Genomic DNA, 24,577 nt, shown 5'->3' with positions numbered 1-24,577 from the left:
CCTATTACATCCTCTAACACAAATACTCTAGTGTAGTGAACCTTCCGTTTTCGGACCAATTAACGACCTATAAACAAGATTACAGTTATAGACTTAAGCTTTAGTTTGTCACAAAATGACTAAGATTTCTCGAATATTTTTTGTAACATCTGCAAAAAAGTCAATTTTGAAATCCACAGCTGTCCCGCTCACTTCAAGAAATGTACACCAAGGTGGAAGGGAGATATCGGCTTGTAACAAGAAAAAGTTTCACCTGGCTTGTCCTTATCTGCAGTGACCTCCTAAACATGTTTTTGTAGACAACGAATCGCAAAATTTGAATTTCTCTCTGGGCTGTTAAAGTATTTGACCATCAGAGGACCAGGGGATAAAGTTAATCATAACCACAAACTGGCACATTGACCCATCTTTGTGAGATTACGTTGCAGATATATGCCTACTCCTCGATACTTCAGTTCTTCATGGAGACTTGTTTTGCCTTTAGAACTAGATTTGTACCTGTTGTAAACTTCAGGGACAGTACGAGTAGCTGTACTTGAGATTTCACCTACGTGGGATTTCCACGTTCAGCATGCACCACGCACATCAACCGGTTGCAAGTCTCCCTTAACCAAACAAATGATGGCAGGTTAATCTGTCTGATATTTATATCATCGTAATATTATCAGTTGGCTGCTAATGGCTTTAAGTCAGTCACAAATGATTGGCAACAAACTGCAAATTTTCACAAAACATGGAGTAGTTTATTAGTGTAAAGCAGGCATACATTAACACACCACACAGTAGAAGGTTTGCTGAAATAATTTACTAGGGCAAGTATAGACCGATAATCCAGAATCTCTGAATTAAGATGTTAGGCTTAAGATATTAGGCCACCTGCAGGTTGCCTTTTGTAGTTGAAGAAAATCTAGGTTTGCATTTTAAACAAGGACTGTTTCTCTTGAATCCAACCAAGTAGATATCTTCAAACATCCTGGACTACTAGAGACTAAATTTCTGGTTATTTTCCATAAAATGACGAAACAGATCATAGTCTTTTATACCATTATAGGACGTAAAAAATCAAACACCATACATGTCAAAACACCCGTAACGCTATCCATAAACTGACCCACATAATATCGGTGAAGAATTTTTGAAAAGGGTAGCATAAGCGCGGACCGAGCTGAGCTGACAGGCACGTGTGGCTTTCAGCTCAGTTCGACCTCCCATTTGCAAGCAACTTTTACCGAGATTTTGGCCACGGAAGGCGGTGAAGAAAATATTCAGCTTGTTTGATATTATCTGGACTCTCATGCCCGATATCTCATCGTCTGAGGTGGTTTTGAGGAAGGTGCTCCTGAAGATGGTGATTTTCGTGTCCAATCAGATTTCAACATGGTCTCACCATGCAATGGCTGGTGCCAAATATGTGAAGCGCTGGTTGTGGGTAAACTGGTTGCATTATGCCAGGATTTACCTTGTCTATACCCTGCTTAAACAGCGGAATACAATAATAAAGGTATCACTGCTCAATTTCAGAGAAGTTAAACCATGGTGCACGGTAAATGTTTATAGCGGGTAGAGTAATAATTGAACCTCAAATAATGCACGGCTAGCTAATCGCCGGACTCAGCAGACGACTGATAGCTCTCTGTTTTTAATGACAATAAAGGTGAGACTCTGGCTGATCTGATGGCTTCTAATAACTTTTAGCTCCGTTTAAGCTTAGCACGTGGTTAGGTAACAATGGAAGGTGTAAAAAGAAAACCTTGTAAGGGGGCAACAAACAAAAGCAACTACTTGTGGGCATTGTAAGATATATTTTGCCCAAAAATATATTGCATACATCTGCCTACATCGTATATAACAGAGACACTATTGTTTATACAGTTTAGAATCTATATTCGCTTTGCTTAGAAATTTATCTTACTTTTAGTCTGAGTTTTTGCTCATGATATTGTCTGGAGGTATCCAGACGTGTGAGGGAAAGTAAAACAAACAAAATTTCTTGACGTCTAATTATGACGTCAAGGACAGTGAGAGACCGGAGGAAAAAGCTGTCACTTCAAGCGGTTGCGAAAACTTCACGGTATCTAAACTATCAACACGCACAGAAGATAGCAAACGTGTAAGTTTGGCAAAGCGGGCCACTTGCACCAGGTAACCATTCCTAAGAAAGACCACCATGCAAGGCCATCAAGAGAATGAGAGGATAAGGCACTGATGACGACTCACTCATGATCCACTCAAGCTACAACATGACCTCTCCTTCGTCATTTTTGCTCAATCCGTCCACTTCCTCCATCTCAATGCCCTTCATCACACCCTTAACTTCGATTTGTGGACGAGTCGTGGACTTGAATCTCTGTTGGAAATAAGACATTGATCCGTCTTTGTTATACGTTGTTGCTGCAAGCGATCGTTTGCGTGCTTGAAAGAATACATGTATGTGTGACTAGCTAGACAAAATAAACGAAAATTAATGCAGATCTTTTCGCCGAACAAACGACGTAGAGTGCCTATTTTTAGTTTGTTTACTTTATTTGCATATTATTCGTCTTTTACAGTAGTTTGCCTGATAAAACCACTTGTTGACAATCCAGATAATGTGTACGTTACAGAAAACATCAGAATAGCAAGTACTTTACACCAAATTTGTTAATTACGAGAGAATCCCTTTGGACTTAAAGTTTAAGGCTGACAATGAGGCCAGAACATAGATTTGCCGAGCAATGCTCTGGATACCTGATTTAGAGTTCCCTTGGCGTTTATCAGCTTATAAACCATTACGGCTGGAATTGGTACGGAAGTACTGATGGCTAGCATCCACCCGAACACATTTGTCCATTCAGGGTACACGTAACCTCCATAAGTCGGAGAGCGAAATTTTATCATAGCTACCACGATCGCAAACTGGAAAGAAAGCATTTAATTTTCTTTCTGTATTTTATTCATAGCTATCAAACTGCGTTCATCTACATTTGCTTGTTTCTGATTTGAATAGCTTCAACGCCAAAAATGGAAGGTTGAAATATTAGTGTAGATACATTATCAGCTGATGTAACTCGTAATCAAAGTTGTACAGCATAGACAGCAAAACTACAGCATCGACGACAGTGTGATCGGCGTATAGCATAGAGTAAAACCAGAGCATCGACAACAGTATGATAGACGTACAGCATACAGGGGAAAAGCAGGCAGAGTGATAAGCGTGCAGCATAGACAGTAAAAGCCAGAGCAGAGACGACATTGTCATAGCTGGCAAATGGTCACATGTAACCGATGAAATACGGCCTCTTCTCAGTTTACGTCAGTTTGGGTTTTATTCTAATTGTTGATTCTAATGTAAATCCACAAATAGTAACATTTACACCCAGACTAGAACCATGGCTTAAACAGAATTAGGTACAGTTTAGTGATGTTAATGGCAATTTATTAGACGTCCCTTGTCTAGGCATATTCAAAATACCGTGTTGTCATAACATGTAATATAAAATCACATTGAAACAATGCAAAGGGTCATGTACATGTATGTCCACAGTCAGTGTTTTACTTCAGCAATTTGCACATTGAAGTCTAAGTCTACGGAAGTAAGGCGTATATTGTCAGAGTGAGTCTCCTACACTCAAAAAAATCTGCAGTTAAATCCGTTTCTTAAGAGATGACTGATTGCGTTTGTGTTGATCTAACGAGTAAATCTGTTCCTAATTAAGGATTGATTCGTTATTAGGGACGATTAATTCGGTAGATCCAGGAACATTTAATCAGTCATGACTTATGAATGGATTTAACACAGGATTTTTTGAGAGCATTCAAACTGCGATAAGTTTGACAGCGTTTAGCCTTATATAGTCGACCAAACGTTTAATTGTTACATGCCGTTAGCACAAAAGATAATCCAGCTTTGAATCAAATGAGCTCGTATAGAACAAACCGTAATCTATCTGCTGCCTTGTAGGTAATGGCCGACCAAAAAAAAAAAGATTTCACCACTGCGATAAAAATTGTTACTTTATTCTGCCACATCTAAAACTTTTGTGGTCAAACCTTATGTTTTTAAATAGCAAAAGAAGAGGATTTAATTAACGTAGCATAAATTTGCCTCCTACAACCAATGAACACTCCCTTGCTAGACTTTCTACATCTTACCAACATACAGACGGGCACAATAAATTGCCAGCAAATCTTCATAAACTGCAGACACCAGTTTGGGCAAAAATTGCCCATCTCTCGTATGTTTCCTAAAAATCGTTCTCCACCTGACAGGAAAAATAACAACAGCATAGCATTCACGATACATCCAAATTCTACCTGAAAAAATGAGAGAAAAATAAATCAGCAAATTGCTCGAGCAGGAGTCAGGGCAAGATAGGCTTTTCCATATAAACGATCATATTAAAATTAGTTTTAGGTAAATACGATTTCGAATCACAGAAATATATAACAGGCAGGCATACCCAGTTAATATGTATATTGTTTGTACTAAACACTGAGATATTTTCCACTCAATTGCCGACATTAGTTCAAACGAAACGAGCAAAAGAGCCAAACGAAACCACGGCGAATGGTTTATATTGTCGGGCTCCTAATATAAACTTGAGATATAATGAGATACAAACGGAATCCATATTCAAGCACATTTCATTGAGGTGTTATTTTTAATGAGCAAATTCCACATGTTTCTTGTAATTACGAGTTACATATCCTACAATTTACCATACAGCCAGTGGTAATTTCCATATAATTACGACTTTTATATCCTAGATCTTGTTATACAGTCAGGCTCAATTTCCGAATAATTACGCCTTTTATGCCTTAAATCTTACCATACAGCTAGTCCTAATTTCCATCTAATTACGACTTTTATGTCCTACATCTTATCATACAGCCACTCGTAATTTCAATTTCCATATAATTACTGCTATTATATCCTACATCTTACCATACAGCCAGCCGACAATGATACATTCACAGAACGCCGCAGTCAGGATGGTGAAAATGGATAAATACCAGTCCACGATTTGGAAGACATACATTCCTCCCTACAGAAAGCATAGCAGTATTACGGTGGCCCATATACGACATTTTTCTTCACTTTTGTAACTTTTTCTTAGGTTTCCACTCGGGTGAAAAGGTTTTCACCCAGGTGGAAACCGTTCTTATCCAAACGGAAACCTAAGAAAAAGTTACACAAGTTAAGAAAAAAGGAAAATGTTATATATGGGCCACCGTACATTATGGCAATGTATATTGTACATTTTCATTAGTAAATCGCAGTTCAGCCTTGGCAGCAAGTTCCGTGCTGTTTGGTTTCTTCTGCATGCAGATATATGTACATTAACCCCACTTATACATTAATAATGCCAAAGTTAATGATGCTTTTGAAAATAAATTCTATTTAGCGATACCAATTAAGTATTTTAATAACTGAATCAATCATTTGATTTGTACATTACACAGCAATCAGTCATATTTGGCCTGGACAGAAATTCTAAACAAAAGAATGACTTACTTGTGTTATAAAGGGAAGCGAGAGTACCATCGACACGGTAAGCACACCGAACACGAGCAGTGGCTGTCTTCTTCTCAGCATCCGGGGATGGAGGTCTATAAGACCCGAAGTGACGGTCTTGAGCATGGCAAACTGCCGCAAGCAAAACATAATTCGTGTCATGAGGAAATCTTTTTTTAAGGTTTAACCAGCAAAATCTCAACCTAATGGCGGCAAAATTTTCTAAGGTTATGATGTACCTTAGTGATTTGTTCTGTGCTTTGTTTACAGTCGAATGCGTTTGTACCTCTAGTTTCTTCATGGTTTTGGAAAAATATACAATAGCCATTGTTCTAAAACTGTGAAACTGCAAAAGAAATAAAAGATCAGAATGTATATAACTGTCAATGGTATTTTGACGATATTACTCGCAATTTTACATTGTTTACATCCTACAGCTTATATTTGTTAGGAAAACGCAAAAGTCACGTATTCTTAGGTTGTTGTCAAGTGATTTGTACATTAATGGAGTGGTATTTGTACGAGTCCCTATTCTTTTCAAAATAACCGTGTTGGGCGAGACGCGGGAGGCTATTTAGCTATATACGAATCGTTGAGACTGTGAGCAATTGCCGTGTGTGGATAATGGATAAGTCAGCCAGAACAAAAAATACAGGAACATCACGAAGTAAATAAAGTCCTACATGCTCTCCCATGAATTGTAACTTGCTTTAATTCAGGCCTACAATCAAGATAGTTTGTGTCATTCTAAACGTACGATTGCAAATATATGATTAATTCTTGTCATATCTTGACCATATTTAACATTCAGTATAATCAAGCCTAGGTCATGCAGGTGATCATCGGAAGACAGATAGAAGACGACTGCAGAGAAAGCACTGATCCCTCTCTTTTTGATATGTTATCATTTTGTGTGTTATAGAGGTTTTAACGGCTCTGTTTCTACACTGCACGTTGAATATCATCCCCGAGATTACGAAGTTGTTGTAGACTTGAAACAGTCCGAAGTTTTTAAACATAGACTTGCACGCAAGTAAGACAACCTTTAGCATTAAAATAAGAGATCTTAAGGTAGGTCACGATTTTAAGGCAGTAATTTCTGGGGGGGGGGGGGGGTAATTTTTTTTTATTTATTTTATTTTTTTGAAGTTAGGACTAAGTCATGTTTCATTCCGTAAACAATTTCGAGATCCAGGGCCAGGCGATGTGTCAGTGCTATACGCACCTGACTGCTCAGTGAAATGCACACCTCCCTCCTCAGCGCAATAGACACCTGACTGACTATTCGGTGCAATACACAGCAGGCTGTTCAGTGCAATACGCACCTAACTGCTCAGTGCAACACGCAGCTGTTTGTTCGGCGCAGTATACAGCTGACTGTTCAGTACAATACGCACCTGACTGTCCAGCCCGAGGGTTAGGATCAAGAGAAAGAAGAATACTGCCCAGAGCTGGGGAACCGGCAACGAGGCCACAACATGAGGATACGTTATAAATGATAGACCAGGACCTGTGGACAAAGCATCGAGGCCACAGCATGAGATAGGTTTATAACTGGTGTACCAAGACCTGCGGGCAAGGTATCGATGCCACAACATGAGGGTAGGTTATAACTGATAGACCAGGACCGGCCGACAAATTATCGAGGCCACAGTATGAGGGTAGGTTATAACTGATAGACCAGGACCCTCGGACAAAGTATCGATGCCACAGCATGAGGGTAGGTTATAACTGATAGACCAGGACCTGCGGACAAAGTATCGAGGCCACAGCATGAGGGTAGGTTATAACTGATAGACCAGGACCGGCGGACAAATTATCGAGGCCACAGTATGAGGGTAGGTTATAACTGATAGACCAGGACCGGCGGACAAAGTATCGAGGCCACAACATGAACGTATGTTATAACTGATAGACCAGGACCGGCGGACAAATTATCGAGGCCACAGTATGAGGGTAGGTTATAACTGATAGACCAGGACCCGCGGACAAAGTATCGAGGCCACAGTATGAGGGTAGGTTATAACTGATAGACCAGGACCGGCGGACAAATTATCGAGGCCACAACATGAACGTATGTTATAACTGATAGACCAGGACCGGCGGACAAATTATCGAGGCCACAGTATGAGGGTAGGTTATAACTGATAGACGAGGACCGGCGGACAAAGTATCGAGGCCACAGTATGAGGGTAGGTTATAACTCATAGACCAGGACCCGCGGACAAAGTATCGAGGCCACAACATGAGGGTAGATTACAAATGAAAGGCAGGGACCTGCGGACAAAGTATTGAGGCCACAGTATGAGGGTAGGTTATAACTGATAGACCAGGACCGGCGGACAAAGTATCGAGGCCACAACATGAACGTATGTTATAACTGATAGACGAGGACCGGCGGACAAATTATCGAGGCCACAGTATGAGGGTAGGTTATAACTGATAGACCAGGACCCGCGGACAAAGTATCGAGGCCACAGTATGAGGGTAGGTTATAACTCATAGACCAGGACCCGCGGACAAAGTATCGAGGCCACAACATGAGGGTAGATTACAAATGAAAGGCAGGGACCTGCGGACAAAGTATTGAGGCCACAGTATGAGGGTAGGTTATAACTGATAGACCAGGACCCGCGGACAAAGTATCGAGGCCACAGCATGAGGGTAGATTATAATTGATAGACCAGGAAATGCCGAGAAGTTATGCAGAGGACAGAGATGAAGGTAACAGCTCTTTAAATTCTTTATTCGGGTGGTATTTTATGACGTAATCGAGCTGAAATGAAACTCACAAATGTCACTGATGCACCATGCACATTTTAACCAAGCTTTGTGTTTGAAAACAGTAATTTTAAATAATTAATTAATTAATTTAATTGTTTTTGTTTTGTTTCTCATCGAAAACCTTGTTACTTGGATATATGCCTACATATTATATGCCATGTTTTGCCAAAAAGAAAAACAATCTGAGAAGTGTATACTAGTCCCGCTTATCAGGAAGTTACTTGAGTCTAAGCTACATGTACACTCCAAAAATTAATCTCCAAATTTTAACACAGAGTCTATTGTCTGAGTTATGCTAGAATGTATTCTGCTATTATAACACATTATTTTGCAAATCAACATAATATCTTTATGTTGAATTAAAGAAATATGTGTGTTATATTTAATAGAACAATCGGCTGCAAAAGCAGAATCCATTCTACCATCACCCAGACAGACCAGACAGACTTTCCGTTAAATTAATAGATGACTTTTTGAGTGTATGTTAGCTATTGTTCATTCTTGCCTTTGTGACGACGGCTTATGGCTTTGGCAGAACAATAATTCAGCTTGATCCCAAGTTACTACTGCTTGGGAAATGATTTATTTATTTATTTATTTATTTGATTGGTGTTTTACGCCGTACTCAAGAATATTTCACTTATACGACGGTGGCCAGCATTATGGTGGGACGAAACCGGGCAGAGCCTGGGGAAAACCCACGACCATCCACAGGTTGGTGGCAGACCTTCCCACGTACGGCCGGAGAGGAAGCCAGCATGAACTGGACTTGAACTCACAACGGCCGCATTGATGAGAGACTCCTGGGTCATTACGCTGCGCTAGCGCGCTAACTAACTAAGCGCATGGGAAGGATACCCCACTCTTGAAGATTACCGTGCCTGGAGGTTACTGTCATTTATGAGTATTTCTAAATCTACAAATTTTCAAATCATTACGTTTACATGTTGCTGTGTTACCTGCAGTGATTACGTCAGACACGGGCAACCCTGCTTGGTGAGCGATGCACCCCACACCAGCAAATACAACAGCGCCACAGAAAATTGCCGTAGTGATGTCTGCTATCACAACTATTACAGAATCTCTGGAAGTACAAAACAAAATACAAGGTGAAAATATTACAACATGTGGAAACGTGTGTCTTAACTCGTCAAGCTTTAGAGCACAACTTTTAATATTCAGGTTAACATTTCTTCAAACTTGTGAGATCTGTAGATAAAGTCTAACAAATGACACTGTCATTACTGACCTGGAATTAGCATCCATTGTGGCTGACACGCAGTATACATGTGCCATTTGGTTTATTTATTTATAAATAAAGGCAAATGTGCCTATTTATTTAAATATATTACTGGTTATGACGTGTATGGCGTGCCTGCTGTAAAGATATAATCATATGAAGAGTTTTAATATAGATGAACAGACCTGAGACAATTGTGATGAAATGGGTTGAAACTGGAGAGGTTGATAAGGCCGCCATAGCCTGGTCCCATGGAGTAAAACACGTGGAGAAAGGCTTCCAACCAAGGCTGTTCGGAAAAAAATAAAAATCTATAAAAGTTTTTCAAAGATTTCTCGAACCTTTTAGCTCGTAAATTATGTAGATGATCCTTTTTGTGTCACATTGTCGATGGGCAATATAATAAGAACAATCAACTTGTCAAAATAAAAATGATTAAACCAATGATAACCGTTTTGATGCTTTAAATGAATGATTTAAGATAAAACTATTTCAGCATATTGTGGAGATACCTTGATGCCAAGGGCATGCCCTCGAGGAAAGAAGTCACGTGCTTCACTCCAGCCAGAAGTATTTATACTTTGTATTAAATCTCTAGTTAATAAGTAAAATTAACTATGCTTTTTGTGCTGCACATGATTACTTGATTGACTGATTGAGTGATTGATTGCTGTGGTGTTCCCAATATTTCGTTTTGCGATGGTTCAGCGATATGGTGCTAATCTCAATCCAGAGGGGGGGGGGGGGGGGGCTGCGTGGTTCAGTTGGTTACCGCGTAATGACCCAGGAGCTGTGAGTTCAAGTCCAGCTCATGCTGGCTTCCTTTCCGGCCGTACGTGGGAAGGTGTGCCAGCAACGGTGGGTTTCCCTCGGGCTGTGCCCGGTTTCCAACCACCATAATGCTGGCCGCCGTCGTATGAGTGAAATATTCTTGAGTACGGCGTAAAACACCAATCAAACAAATAAATAAATCAATCGAGATGCATTAAGGCCCGTGGAGATCCAAGTGATACTAACACGGCGTTTGTGTCGCTGTTTGCTAAGTCTTCATTTAAACCTACAATCGCTGAAGACCACTCGTCTACCACCAACATGGCGCGAATGTCTGCACGTCTCAAGAGAGAAAGGTTGTCAGCAACTTGCCAATAGCCGGTGGTTTACAACGGGTACTCCAGATTCCACCACCTTAAAACTGACCGCTATCATATAATAGAAAACTTCTTGAAGATGACGTTAAATAAATAAATAAGTAAATATTTCATTCTTCTCGTTAGTCGCAGTACACTGACACAAAGCAAACGAGAACCTGTGTTTTTTATGCTGTGCTACAATAGAAGAATTTATGTGTAGACCTACTTTACTTAATGCCTTTAGTACAAATGAACGCATAATACGTACCGTACAAGTAGAGGCAATAAGTTACAAAACCTTGAACTAGGCAGCAATATTTTCATTTCATGCGTGCTTATAGTGAATATAATATCCCAGGTGATGATTTCAGATTTGTGTTTTTGTCTTCCCGCTGGCGTGACACAGCATGGAAGCGTGACGTTTCATACTCATTACCTCACTGACATTGGAAAAGACAAAGGTATTAACTTTATGCTGGTTTAAAACCCCTTAGTTTTGTGGGCGGCCAAAACCGGTATTAACATATAATCCTGGTTTAACTTTTAACATAGTTTTTAATAACTGCCCCTAGGTGCTGCTATATAGGACGTAAAAATGTAGATAAAGAATTCATGATATTGGGTCCTGTCAAGATGCAACTGATAATCACTCTGGTACAAATTAAGCATCTTTCAAAGGTAGCGGCAGAAATTTTAGAGGGAGTTACAAGCCTTATTTAGAGTTATAACATTATACAAAAGATGATTTTTATTAAGCGTGTCAAATCAAAATGAACTGGACTTGAACTCACAGCGACAGCAAATTTTAATACATAATACGTGCAGAGACACTAATGACTGTCCATTATGTACTACCCTGGCACATACATAAACGGTTTTACAACAATTTAACAAGTTACAAGATTGTTTGAAAAGTTTTGAACTTTGAACTTTTTGAAAAAATGACAGAATAAGAAAACCAGGTGTGAGAGTTACCTGAAAATGTGCGACTCTCTCCCAGCGAGGAGTGATGTAAAACATCAGTCCATCTGTGGAGCCAGGCCTGGAAAGAAGCCAGCCCAGTAGGAGTAGAAGCAGTAAACACGGGGCACTAACTGTGATATACACAGCCTGGCAACATAAAACATAACACAGCATGTTAAATACCGCACACGGGGCACTGCGTGTGATATACACAGCCTAGTAACATAAAACATAACACAGCATGTTAAACACCGAACACGGGCCACTGCGTGTGATATACACAGCCTGCTAACATAAAACATAGCACAGTATGTTAAACAGCAAACACAGGGCACCGGGTATGATACGCACAGCCTGCTAACATTAACACAGCATGTTAAACAGCGAAAACAGGCCACTACGTGTGATACACACAGCATGCCAACATAAACCATAACACAGCATGTTATACAGCGAACACGGGACACTACGTGTGATATACACAGCATGCTAACATAAAACATAACACAATATGTTAAACAGCAAACACAGGGCACCGGGTATGATACGCACAGCCTGCTAACATTAACACAGCATGTTAAACAGCGAAAACAGGCCACTACGTGTGATACACACAGCATGCCAACATAAACCATAACACAGCATGTTATACAGCGAACACGGGACACTACGTGTGATATACACAGCATGCTAACATAAAACATAACACAATATGTTAAACAGCGAACACGGGCTACTGGGTATGATATACACATAGCATGCTAACATAAAACATAACACAATATGTTAAACAGAGAAGACGGGGCACTGCGTGTGATATACACAGCATGCTAACATAAAACATAGCACAGTATGTTAAACAGCGAACACGGGGCACTGGGTGTGATATATACAGCATGCTACATAAACGTAACACAGCATGTTAAGTAATGTGTTAGTTTCGTTTATATAGTCAAGCAGTTCACAAGTTCAGTGGTATTTGTACTCTTAGTTTTTGATATCTTTATGGAATTTATTTTTCAACAAGACATTGGAGACCATATTTGTTACAAGATTTTGGCAGCATTTTTACAGTTTTTTGATATCGTAATGAATTGTTTGCAAAAACGGCGCCAAACACCAAACAAGATTTTTTATTCATGACGATGGAATCGTTTCCACAGAAGAAAAATTAATTCTGTGGTGATTTATGTTGAAGGTTGCTTTAGAAATGTATCTTGTGATTTATTGACCTAGAACGTCAATTAAAGGATGATGATTTGTATACGAACGTCTAATTCGACGCCTAGATTTAAATTACTAATATTTTAAACGTTCCTCTATTAAAACTATCCAGTGCAAATCCACTCTAGTCTGTCTTACAGGAGACCACTTACAATCCTCGACGACTCTATTCCTTTGAAGATACAAACGTACACAAGAGCATATGCTGCCATTAGAGCTAGGAACAAATGTAGGGGAATGCGCCCAGGTTCCTCGATACCAGACGAAATCTGCAGCACATTATTCCTGTACACCGAAAACAGTGACATTTAAACATTTCTGCACGACATGTTCCTGTTTAAAAGATATAGCCAATGAACTAACAAGCCAGTAAAACTAGAAAGAGACAAAGCATGGTTTCGAGCTGTCTTCATTATATGAGTAGGGGAAATATGTACAACAAACTTAATGCGTGATTGCCATTGTGTTTCGAAACACTTTCTGTTGGGAAACAATCCAAGGCAGTTTCAAAAGCTATACATCCGTCCCTATCCGCGCACAACGGATTTCAGATTTAAAATACTTACGTCCAAAACTCTTCAGTGGCCATTGTTCCTGTTACATTGGCGGGAAATTGTCTGATGACAGACATATTCTCCAGATTGTCGCTGGATTCCCTAAACAGCGGTACACAGGAGTTTGTATTCCAAGATTGATCACACGTTGTCCAGGGCAAGACTGGTGTGAAACACATGGCCAAGAAGTAAAGCGTCCAAGCCAGGATCACCATATAGTAGACAAAGCCAAGGTATGACACCAACGTTGTTGCAATGCCAAGTCCTTGAATAGAGAAAATCCGAATGAATATACGTTACTGTTGGTTTTCATATTTCCAGAGATAGTGAACTTGATCTGACCCAGGAGCATCTCATCAATGCGATCACTGTGAGTTCAAGTCCAGCTGAAGATGGCTTCCTCTCCTCTCATAGGTCTATACGTGGTAAGATCTTCTATACGTGGATTTTCGTTGGGCTCTGCCCAGTTTCCGCCTGCCATATATGCTGATCACCTTCGTGTATATTGGAAGTGAAATATAATTGAGTATGAATAAATACACAAATAAACTCTTTCTGGTTCATGGGAGCCTAAACGTATACACTTCAGGGAAGTCCTCTCTGTCAGTGTATTGTATTGTATAGCCTTTTATTATCTAAAACAAGGGCATTTGGGATAAAATACAAAATTATACAGTATGAAAAGTAAAACTAGAGATAATTAGCAAATAGTCACGCGTGGCTATTGAAATCGAACTGAGGAAAAAATGTTTCACTTATTTATACATGCAGCTAATAGGGTGCTTTCTGTTCTTTTGTCCTAAAACTCAGCACTTCTAAGTATATAAAGAATCACCTTTAAATAATGGACACATGTTGAAGACGAGGAGGGGGCTCAGCTGGAAATATTGCCCTAAAGCCGTTTCCATGAACACTAACGGGATCCCAACAACAACAGCAAACACGGCGTAAGGAATCAAAAACGCACCTGAAAAAAGTCAAAGATTAAGCTATTTATTAAGATTGTTTCCTTTTGGTTTAATGCCATATATGTTATCATGATGACATTGGAGAATATTCCAAAGCCACCATTGTTAGAGCGGTATGTGACTAATACGTCATAAGGCAGACACCAGTTTTCCTGTCCAAACAAGTCACAGTATATTGTAATGGTTCCAGTTAATTCCTGGCTGCATGTGATCTTTGGTCAAGGCTTAGCTTTCATACCGGCCTCCAAACGTCTGATTTGTTTACTTACCTTTCGCATTCCTTTATCATTGAAAGCCCCATTTATTATTTATATTTTCTGTCCCACCTGATTTACCACTAGTATACAGTGTTACCATGTACATAGTCTGGGGTACAACTCCCACCCCTCTCGCTCACTCACACAACATTGAAAACTTTTGACAGTTTCTCCTGACGTAAATCCTTCTTCATTCCATACTTTACGTCGCCACGATATGGCTGAGATATTGCCGATATGGCGTTAAGCCATAATCGTTCATTCCATACTTTACGTACTTTTTAGATCTTTGGTGGTTTTTGTTCAACGTTATCTTTGTGGATTGACCTTTTTGTGATTATTAACTAGGAACGTCCATATTGGTTGAGGGCTGGTATATGAAGGTCTGCGGTTTTGACATTGTTCAAAAATGCTAAAAGAAATGTATTTGTGTTGAGCCGTGTTAAGTAGTCTGGACGGGTTCTTCAACTTCATTCAAAGACACTCAACACCATCCAACATTGTTGAATGGGAAATGTACATGTGTATTTTTTGTCAACAAATTGAGTAAAGTTGAGTGAAAGTAGGCAATCACGTGACCTTCTTAAGAAACTGGTCTTATGAAACTGGTCTTACGAGAAGACAGTTTTGTTGATACAGGAGTATGAAAAATATGCTTGTCTGTATAACACTCTCTACAAGATTACAAGATTGCAAAGACAAGGATTAAAGAAAGTCATTGTATCTCATGCATTGGAGAGAAAGATGGAAATTTCCCTCCAATTTATCGGAAATTTGCTAAAAAAAACACATCTCAACACACGACAACAGTGTAGGACAATGTTGACCTATCTGATTTGTAGTGTGGACGGGGCGCTCTACTTAGCTCAACAGCATTCAGTTTGCTGTTGAGCTAGCAAAAGTTGAACGATGTTTGATAGCCTGGACGGGGTTTATTCCAGCCAAAAAGGTGTGAATTAGTTCCGAGCACTCACCGCCGCCGTTCCTCATGGCTAAGTACGGAAACCTCCAGACACCGCTCATTCCAACACAGAAACCCACCAGCGAGAGGATGAATTCTATTGGACGCTTCCATTGCCCTCTTCCTTCTGCTCTCCTTTTAACCGGGCTTTCTGTCGTTTCCATCTAGATAACTTTCCTACAAGGTGTATTCAAGCAGAATTCCGTTCTGTAATGACTCGATTTACATTTTGCACAACTTAACACTATGTTTTGGCGCCATACAAGTTTAGTATCTAGGGGACATTTGAGTGCATACAATGATATCCCCTCATATCCAGATAGCTAATTTTAATCGTCAACATTAAGGTTCAAATAAGGACTTATAATATTACACCCATCATCAAGCAAGGGTTTGCGTATTCGATTTTAAATGGAAGGGTTATTGTTCTGCTGAAAAATCAAATTTTGTATATGCATTGCTTCTCATACTAATCAGCGTAGACTATTTGTTCCAACTAAATCTAGAGCAATTTAATTTATTTAGCATGAAATTAAGTTAAGTACAAAATATGTATGCATCGGAAGTTTCGTTTTGATTTGATTTATCTTAACGGCGTACTCAAGAATTTCCCATTTCTAACACATGGATGAAGGTCATGAGTCTTTCATTTATATAACGGTGGGCAGTTATATGGAAGGAGAAAACCGAATGCCACGGAGTAAACCACTCACCTTTGTCAATGTAGTGACTAACTCAGGATTGCACCGTCGACTACTGGCTCTTCTGGCTACCGAAAGCCACTGTCACAAGAGCCACTCCACTGGGTGTTGAAGGCAGTCACGAACGACATATGCTACGTCCTTCCACATCTACCTTTTGCGCCTTCTCCGTGTAAACCATTACGTGACCAAGCACTGATTTCTTGTTTTATATAACGATTTAAGAATGTAGCTCTGACCCAGCAGAACCGTGGCTTCTATCCAACCCTTTTTATTTCTTTTAGACGCAGTGTGCGGACAAGATGGCCTGATACTTCAAAGTAGAAGAAAGTCACTGTGATGCAAGCAATTGTAATCCTGGTGTATTAAAAAAAACATCCTCAAAAACAAGACACGTCTTTAAGCCATGATCTTCCATATAGGTCAAAATTACAGTTAATTACGACCAACAAATACCGAATTTATTACTTTTTACTCGTTCAGTTTCTACCGGATTGCATTACTATACCTGTGGCCTGCAGCGTCATAGAAAACATGCCCTCCATTCAATGAGGATGCATTTTATAATTACCTGTCGTGTTGTAAATATTAGTAATTGGGATCGAGGAATGCGTGTATAATCTAGTCTGAGATCTGTAACCCGCGGCTAGGGCTTGTCTCTTCATCGTGTTGGATTATAGATCGCCACGTTGAAGGAACGTTCCAATCAATGCGCAAAGGAGATACATATATTTTATTATCGACAACGTAGACACTAGCACGGTGCACGATTTCAACATTGATCTCACTCATTCGCGCAGAACATACTTTAAACATCATTTAATACTGCTGACCGCTTCTCTTTGCAGGATTCCGACCTAATTTCATACTTTCTCTACTTTCTTAGTTCTTGGCGATTATTGACCTGGAACGATTATTGGTTGACGGGTGCTATGTCCGTTTCGACGAATATACTTATTGGGTGAGGCCGGGTATACGAATGTCTGTTTCGATGTATTTCTCATAGCGGGTTTAGTGATTCCAGCGATTTAAAGTCAATATTCTCCTTTGTGCAGCATACTGGGCGCATACTGTTTTCTTTAAACGGTACATGAAACGATTGTTTTTCTCTAATTCGAATGATATGATACAGCCCAACATAAAGAAGTGCAAATAGCTTTTCAGCTTTCTTCTTGGGCGTAGAGACGGCTTTAAACTATAGTTTTCTAATGCCCTGAAGGTCGAAATTAAGTAGCGTCAAGGGCGATAGCTGTCAAACTAACTTTTTCACAGGGAGAGCCCGAGTTGGGGGCGCACAGCTCGTCCAGCGTTTCCAGTTATGTTCATCGATCTTACCATTTCCGACCATTGACGGAAAATAGAGGAATTAAGAAATAATTTTTTTTCTTAATTTTATCAATTATCTTTCTTCATTGTCGTTAAACCATACATTTCGATTTATAACACCATTTCATGTATCCTTTAAAGGTGGAGAAAACATAAAAATTACATTACAAGTTTAGATGAAAAAGTGCGAAAAGTTGATTAGGCCTTTAATATTTTGCCGATTTTCCGTTAAATACTAACAGGCACTTGAAAATAGTTTTTGTATGGTAGGTATTTGGAACCACCTTTTGGTGTATATAGTCTTTGTGTAATAATGTTATAAATAAGGATGTAACACATGTTTAATAAATATATTTGCACTAGAATGTGGTCTCTTCCGCTAATAAATGTGTTCAACCTGAATTTGGTCATATTTATAATTTTAATTTATTCATAAATATTATCATAATTCAGATTGAATGCATATGTTTGCATACAAACGGCAAATTAACATTCAAATACATTTATTAGATATGCATCACATACTTACTCGAATTCTTATGCAGTGACGATAAATACCAATAGATGGTCCCAAATACCTACCATGCAAACCAGACTAACAAAGAGCGTGACTGTCCAGACTAACACAGAGCGCGATCGACTGTGAAAATAAGAATTCGTAGATGGCGCAGACAGCGTATTATCCAGGCCTAAAAATACATCTAGTTTTAGTTTTTTTGTTTTTGGTAGATGCGCTCAACAACAGGCACATCAGCAGACAATAACTAATACTTAAATGTGTGTTACCATGGCAACTGTAGTTTAAGAGCTGTAACGATGTAAAGGTGTCCTGCTGTCGATAGCCAGTGGAAAGTTACCAAGAGCTTGGTTAACCACGTTATTACTGGTCACGTGGTTTTGTAGTCAGGGACTCTGTCATGTTGAAACATATGGAGAATCAAGATATTGAAATGTACATGAACCTTTCTTTATTGAAAGTAGTCTTCGCTCACGGTAACCCCGCACTAGCAGAATCGTCATTAGATATCACACCATCATAGTACTAAAATCAACAGTTACAAATGAGGCGAAGCTCAAACATATGGTAATATTTGTTTCCGGTTCATTACTAAGGAGTTACTTAAAGTGTACAATAGCAGTAGTTAACATGTGAGTGAGTGCTTGGAGTTTAACGTCGTACTTAACATTTTTCAGTCATATGACGACGAAGGAGTCCAAAGAGCGCATGTAATGTGCCTCCTTGGTGCATCAAGTTTGATCTGGATTCACAGTTAGAATGATGACTGCACAGTGAGGGTAAGTCTGGAGACCTCTGACTCGCTTAATGGTGCTTATCTGGTATCATATTAGGGCAGTAGGGCAGCGTGAAATTTCAACGAGCTATGTGAACATACCATTTACACACACCCCTCCTCCCCCCCACCCCCCCACCCCCGCCCCCCCCACCCCGCCCATGCACTTCATTGAGCGGGCGGCATGTTTCGCATTTTTCCTATCCGATATTTGATTAATATATTGTTGGAGTTTATGCCACATAGATTTATATCAAAAGTTTAAATATCAACAACAGCCGTTCTTCTACGAGCAATGTTTTACAGGCGTACAAATGTAAGCTAATTTAGGTCGTCCTTATATAAACCAAAGCTCTTATTAGTTTAAGTCTGTGTAATAAACAGAACCGATATCCCAGATAAAAAAAAATCCAAAAAAAAATCGAAAGAATCCCTCAACAAATAAACAGCAACAAAAAACAAACACCCAAAAGCCCCATACAGCCATTACTTTAGTAAACCACTTTACTATTGACTGTCACATCTGCAGTTAGCGGCATTGCACCTATAAACGATTATTATAAATGTTTCATACATTGTTATATAATAAATACAGTGATTTTTTAAACGTCTATAGAGAGTGCAGCCTAGAAGGACTCTTTCGATTCAGTCGAAGATAACCTTTTAAATATGTGCCTTTTAAATATTTAGTGCCCTTCGTTAGTCACAAACGAGTATATGAACCGGGGTCAGATGTATCAGCCAAATCTCACATGCCAGTCGAAGGTATAAACTCACAGAGTACCGATATGTGCAAGCCTCCATGTTGTGCTATAGATGTTCCACATGGAACTACACAAGATCCAGGATCGGTAGGCTGAATTTTGCCTATGCCGTGTTATTGAAAACCCTCTTCAAAAACCAGATCAGATGGTGGAAAATCTTACAGTGAATCCAAAACCAGCCATTGAAGTTTGTCTTTTTTGTGTAAGAATCCAGTTCCTTGGAGGCTCCTTCCATCTACAATGGTTAGGGTATGTTTCCTAAGAGTGTTACATTACGATTCTAACGGCCAAGCGTTACGCGCTACTCATATATACCTGCTGCACAGCGAAATGAACTTTACAACGCTTGGAATGCAGAACAAGGTTTTCTCGTACACGGCTACTGGAACAAGAATAAATCTTTGGAAGGATTTCGTAAGCACCAAAAGCCTGACTGTCAGGGCTTAGCAGTGCAAAGCGATTAATTCCCCCAACATCACCGTGGACACATAGGGACTGTCCTGAATGACCTAACACTTTGTCCAGATAAGTGCATTTTTAGAGGCAAATATGTATCTCAAAATATTATTGTAGGAGCTGAAAGTCACAATTTTCCAATAGAATATCACCCCGTGTTCCCGGCAAACCTCAAGACACCTTTCTAAAATCAATAGAATTCTCAGAATCAGGAAAAATGGACAAGTAAGTCATGGACGAAATGTATGGTCATAGGGTATACATGTGGCACACTGGCACTCGAAAAACAAGACAATCTCCGTATGATTTTAAAACTTTTGGAAACATTCGATTTTTGGGAGGTGGAGGGGGGATTGGAGAGGGGTGTTGTAGGCATTGGTTTAAAATGTCAGACGCAGATGAAGATTCCAATTTTTTCAGACTAAAAACTACGGACAAAACAAACATGAATAATTCACAATTATTGCGCCTGACATTTTCCGTGAAGCTAGCTAATAATGCATCCATTTTCAAACAAAGAAGATTCAACAATCTGGCTTAGGTAGATTGATGACTTCTTGGAGCCTCGATTAAGAATATTTTGTTGAGTTTTAGAGAATTCCAAACGTTACAGTAGATACAAGTGTTAGTGATACTCTGAGAAGTCTGAACCTTTTACTGATCAACTCTACATACCAGTGTTGTAAGGGAGTGGCTGTTCAGGTAAAGTCCGTACATGTACAACCCAAAATATTGTCATTGATATGCTCTTTTAAGGCCCAACTGGACCCAACTAAGCGCTCGTGTATGCGAAATAAAAACAGGGCTCAACTGGGGATGTACTCCAGTCGTTACGTGTATGACGGTGAATTTTTAAGTCCCGCGGCCTTCAACGATTAAGAGAAATTTCGTACAACCAGTTAAAGTTGAGATGAGTTAAGTCTTGAAAGTGTTGCTGTCAACGACACTATATAGGCCTAGTAGCAGTTGCAGCCTATTACAGGCTGCTTTGGACATTACCGGAGAGCTCTGCAAGCTAATAATGCTTTCTTCTAAGTGTCAAGCTTTACAGAACAACTTAAAGAACGAATTCAACAAGATACCAATGGACCTAAAGCCATGTGTCAAACAATATGGACTATTCGCGTAGACTATTAGAGACCTATATAGCTCAACAACTGGTCGCTACAATATGTTTGAAAAACTGCCAGTGTGGCGTTAAGGGATGTCGGTATGGCAGAGAATGAGGCACCGAAATGATCAGGACTACTAAAAACACAGGAAGGTTTGATAATTCTTGTTAGATAGGCTCTTGATGAAAGAATATAGTACAGCCGTCTTCGAGACTGTCTATACGGTGGACACAAAAGTCAGTTCACAAGAAAACTTGTGAATATGGTTCTTCTGGACATAACAAACGGTAACAACTTATTGGTGCCTCTTTTACATGTCTTCCTATGAAAACGCAGCAGAGCACTGAATAACTATACCATGTGCTGTGACATGTAAATACTACCACAGGCCGAAATTTCATGAAGCTCTTGATCAGGGCAAAATTGGTCTGACTTAATACCAGATTTAATTTTAAGCCAAGTCTTCAATTTTGTACATAGCCTACAAAAATTATGCAACATTATATTAAATATAAACTAAAACTCCTGATGACATACTTTAACTTTGGAGATCTGCATTGGCTGCTGAGCTTGGCTGAAAATTTAAATATACAACGTGACTTAATACCAGTCTTAGCTAATGCACTTTCGAACAACTTGGCCCTGGCGATTAATGCAAACCGGAATAAATCTAAATCAAAATCTATTTGATATGAGAGTCAAAATTCGTGAACAAAAACAGCGATGACCAATTTCGGTCAATTATTTAATTAACAAACTATAAGACTTCCCAACGCATTTCCGCTGCGTAAAACACAGAGGCTGTGTATCTATTGTGTGGCCACTTTACCTAGGGGAAAACAATCTCGTCATTACATGAATATGCCAGGCCCAAAAACAGACAAAAACAAACTCTCTTATTGTTTCTGTGTTAACGCTCAGGGTGAAATAATATGAACATACTGCACAAAATTAAACTTATAACACTTGTCTTTGCTCGTCACAGACAAAACGACAATTGTGTAATGGACGGCCGCAGAGACATTGAAAGCAATTTCCAGCGTGTAAAATTAGGAACTACATTAAGTTATATGAAGTGCTGAATTCTTATAATTGACGCCCATATCGGTGTCCAGTGGCGGAGAAAAATGTAATTGTTGAGGTGAAATATGGATCAGAAAGAACTGATCGAGCAAGCGACACCCAAAGTTTAACTGGGGTAGAATCAGACTCGACACTGTCCATTACAGCAAGCTGTGTAAATTATACAAGGCTGAAAGAGACTACATGGCTCCGAACCCATGATGTCAATTCTCCCACGACACTCCAGCCATGCCCTGCATTCAGCATGCTTTTCAGGCTGCTTCCCTTGGATTTGCGGTTTTGCCTCTGAACTCTTCAGATTATTCGCTATCCACCCACCTTCAGTGGTGTACATCTTCTGGAATTCCTTGAGCTTATGTCTCATGCTAGCTAATGTATGTTTCCAGAAAGACTGTGCATAAAGAAGCACAAATCCGGTCATAGTTTTGTCTTTCTCTGCGAAATCAGCTGCTGTTCTCATTGATGTCGGCGCTCTACCCCATATAAATGTCGACTAGCCCTCCCAGTAGTACACAAGCCCAGCATGCTAGGCTTAGTACCGTTTACTGCTTATTTCAGGATAAGCATACCCCTTAGTCGAAGCGCATAAGCTTGGGTTAACGTACGTTTCTGAAGCGCACTTGCTCAGTACGAAATGCCTTCAAAAATATTCTCTTTTAAGACTAAAGTTAAAGACAAAATGTATAGAACGTTTCACTACAGAGAAATTTAAAATAAAAGCAAAAGCGCTGGACACTGCTAAACAGTTTATCAGTTACCTCTGTCGTGTATTACGGAGGACGTAATCTTCTCCTATCTAAAGGACATATAGGTTGCCCGAAACCTATATATTGGCCCTCTAGACCTTATGTCAGATTTTACACATGAGAACTAAGTTTCACTTACACAATACTAAGAGCGGTATTAAGCAAAGGGACACTGCTTTTAAACGCAAATATCAAATTACCCAGCCTCTAGCTAATGACTCTGTGGAGAGTGAGTGAGAGAATGCTTGGGGTTTAACGTCGTGCTCAACAATTTTTCAGTCATATGACGATGAAGGAATCCCTTAGGGTGTATGTAATGTACCTCCTTGTTGCAAGACGGATTTCCACCGCTCTTTTATTGCTCTAGTGCTGCTTTACTGAGACGACTTACCAAAGGCAAGTAAGCCGCCCCGCTCAAGTCAATATACTGATAAGGGTTAACCAGTCGTTGCACTAGCCCCTTCATGCTTCATGTCCCTTTACCATGACATCGAATATGATATAAGTTGCCTCTCTGATCAGCCACTCTTGAAAATTGCTGACCTCTAATGAGTTTAAATTAACGGACAAACATTTCAAGCAGATAGTGGGTGCGCCCCAGGGTGCAGTCCCCTCCCATGAACTTTGCGACATTGCCGTTTTCAGGCACATCAGTCAGATCCTGAACTAATTTCAGCATTGCTATAGCATAATCTTTCACAAACGATTCAGAGATGATGGACTTATTATCATGAAGTCTAACAGACTTTTGGCTGAACATCTCTTTGGACTTACGAACCAAAAACACTCACTCTTTGAATTTACTTATGGGACTTCAAATTCAGAAATGAACGTTCTGGACATCTCTATTTTTAAGGGAGATTCAAGCGGTATTCCATCCTTGCTCTGAAAGGTTACTCAAAGCACACCGAAACGAAGAAATATCTACGAAGGGGGTCGCCACACCACTCGTCCTGCTTTAAATATTTTATGAGGTAGTGTCGTAACTGCAACAATACGCTGGATTTCTTTAAGAAATCGGCACTTAAAATCTAAATTGCTCATGAGAGGATACTCGGAAAATGAGTTTGATTCCAGTGTCAACAAAATAAAATTTGAGGACGGTCCTATGAGACTGCTCCGGAAAAACAAGACTACCACAGTGGTGTCCAACAAACAAATACGCTTTATAACTACTTATCACAATCGTCAAAGGGATATTAGAAACATCCTTAACAAATACTGGCATCTGATTGAAGGAAATAAAGACTCTAATGAAATATTTTCTTTTCGTCCTCTATTCGGCTACCATAGAGGCAAGAACATAGGTGAAATCCTGCATAAATCCAATTTATAGCTTATACTAACTTTATCTTTGTCGTGGACTCCTGATGAGGGTAGACGCGAGCATTCCATGCCAAACCTAGCCAAAACACTGTAAACATAGTCATGTACAGATTGAACCAGCCTTCAATGCTATGACAACAATTCACTTGAAACAGAGCTGTCTCTTTTAGTCTTTAGCTCTTTTAGTATCTACACA

The 24,577-nt window shown here is 39.6% G+C and overlaps 1 protein-coding gene across 1 annotated transcript; it reads right to left on the bottom strand.

Annotated features, from left to right (window-relative positions):
• Positions 1–2,233: 2,233 nt before the first annotated feature.
• Positions 2,234–15,739, bottom strand: LOC135472506 (sodium- and chloride-dependent creatine transporter 1-like). The gene is made up of 12 exons (XM_064752031.1): positions 15,589–15,739; positions 14,225–14,356; positions 13,402–13,654; positions 12,988–13,120; positions 11,624–11,758; positions 9,704–9,807; positions 9,238–9,362; positions 6,892–7,004; positions 5,495–5,626; positions 4,925–5,024; positions 4,132–4,241; positions 2,234–2,347 (listed from the first exon to the last, which is right to left on the bottom strand). Exons 1-12 carry the CDS (start codon positions 15,737–15,739, stop codon positions 2,234–2,236), a joined length of 1,602 nt encoding a protein of 533 aa, XP_064608101.1.
• Between the last annotated feature and the right edge of the window lie 8,838 nt (positions 15,740–24,577).

This window comes from Liolophura sinensis, chromosome 8 (genome assembly GCF_032854445.1).
Source record: "Liolophura sinensis isolate JHLJ2023 chromosome 8, CUHK_Ljap_v2, whole genome shotgun sequence".
Lineage (NCBI taxonomy): Eukaryota > Metazoa > Mollusca > Polyplacophora > Chitonida > Chitonidae > Liolophura > Liolophura sinensis.
Note: the sequence above shows the minus strand (reverse complement) of the source record. Positions and strands in the feature narration are given on the sequence as shown.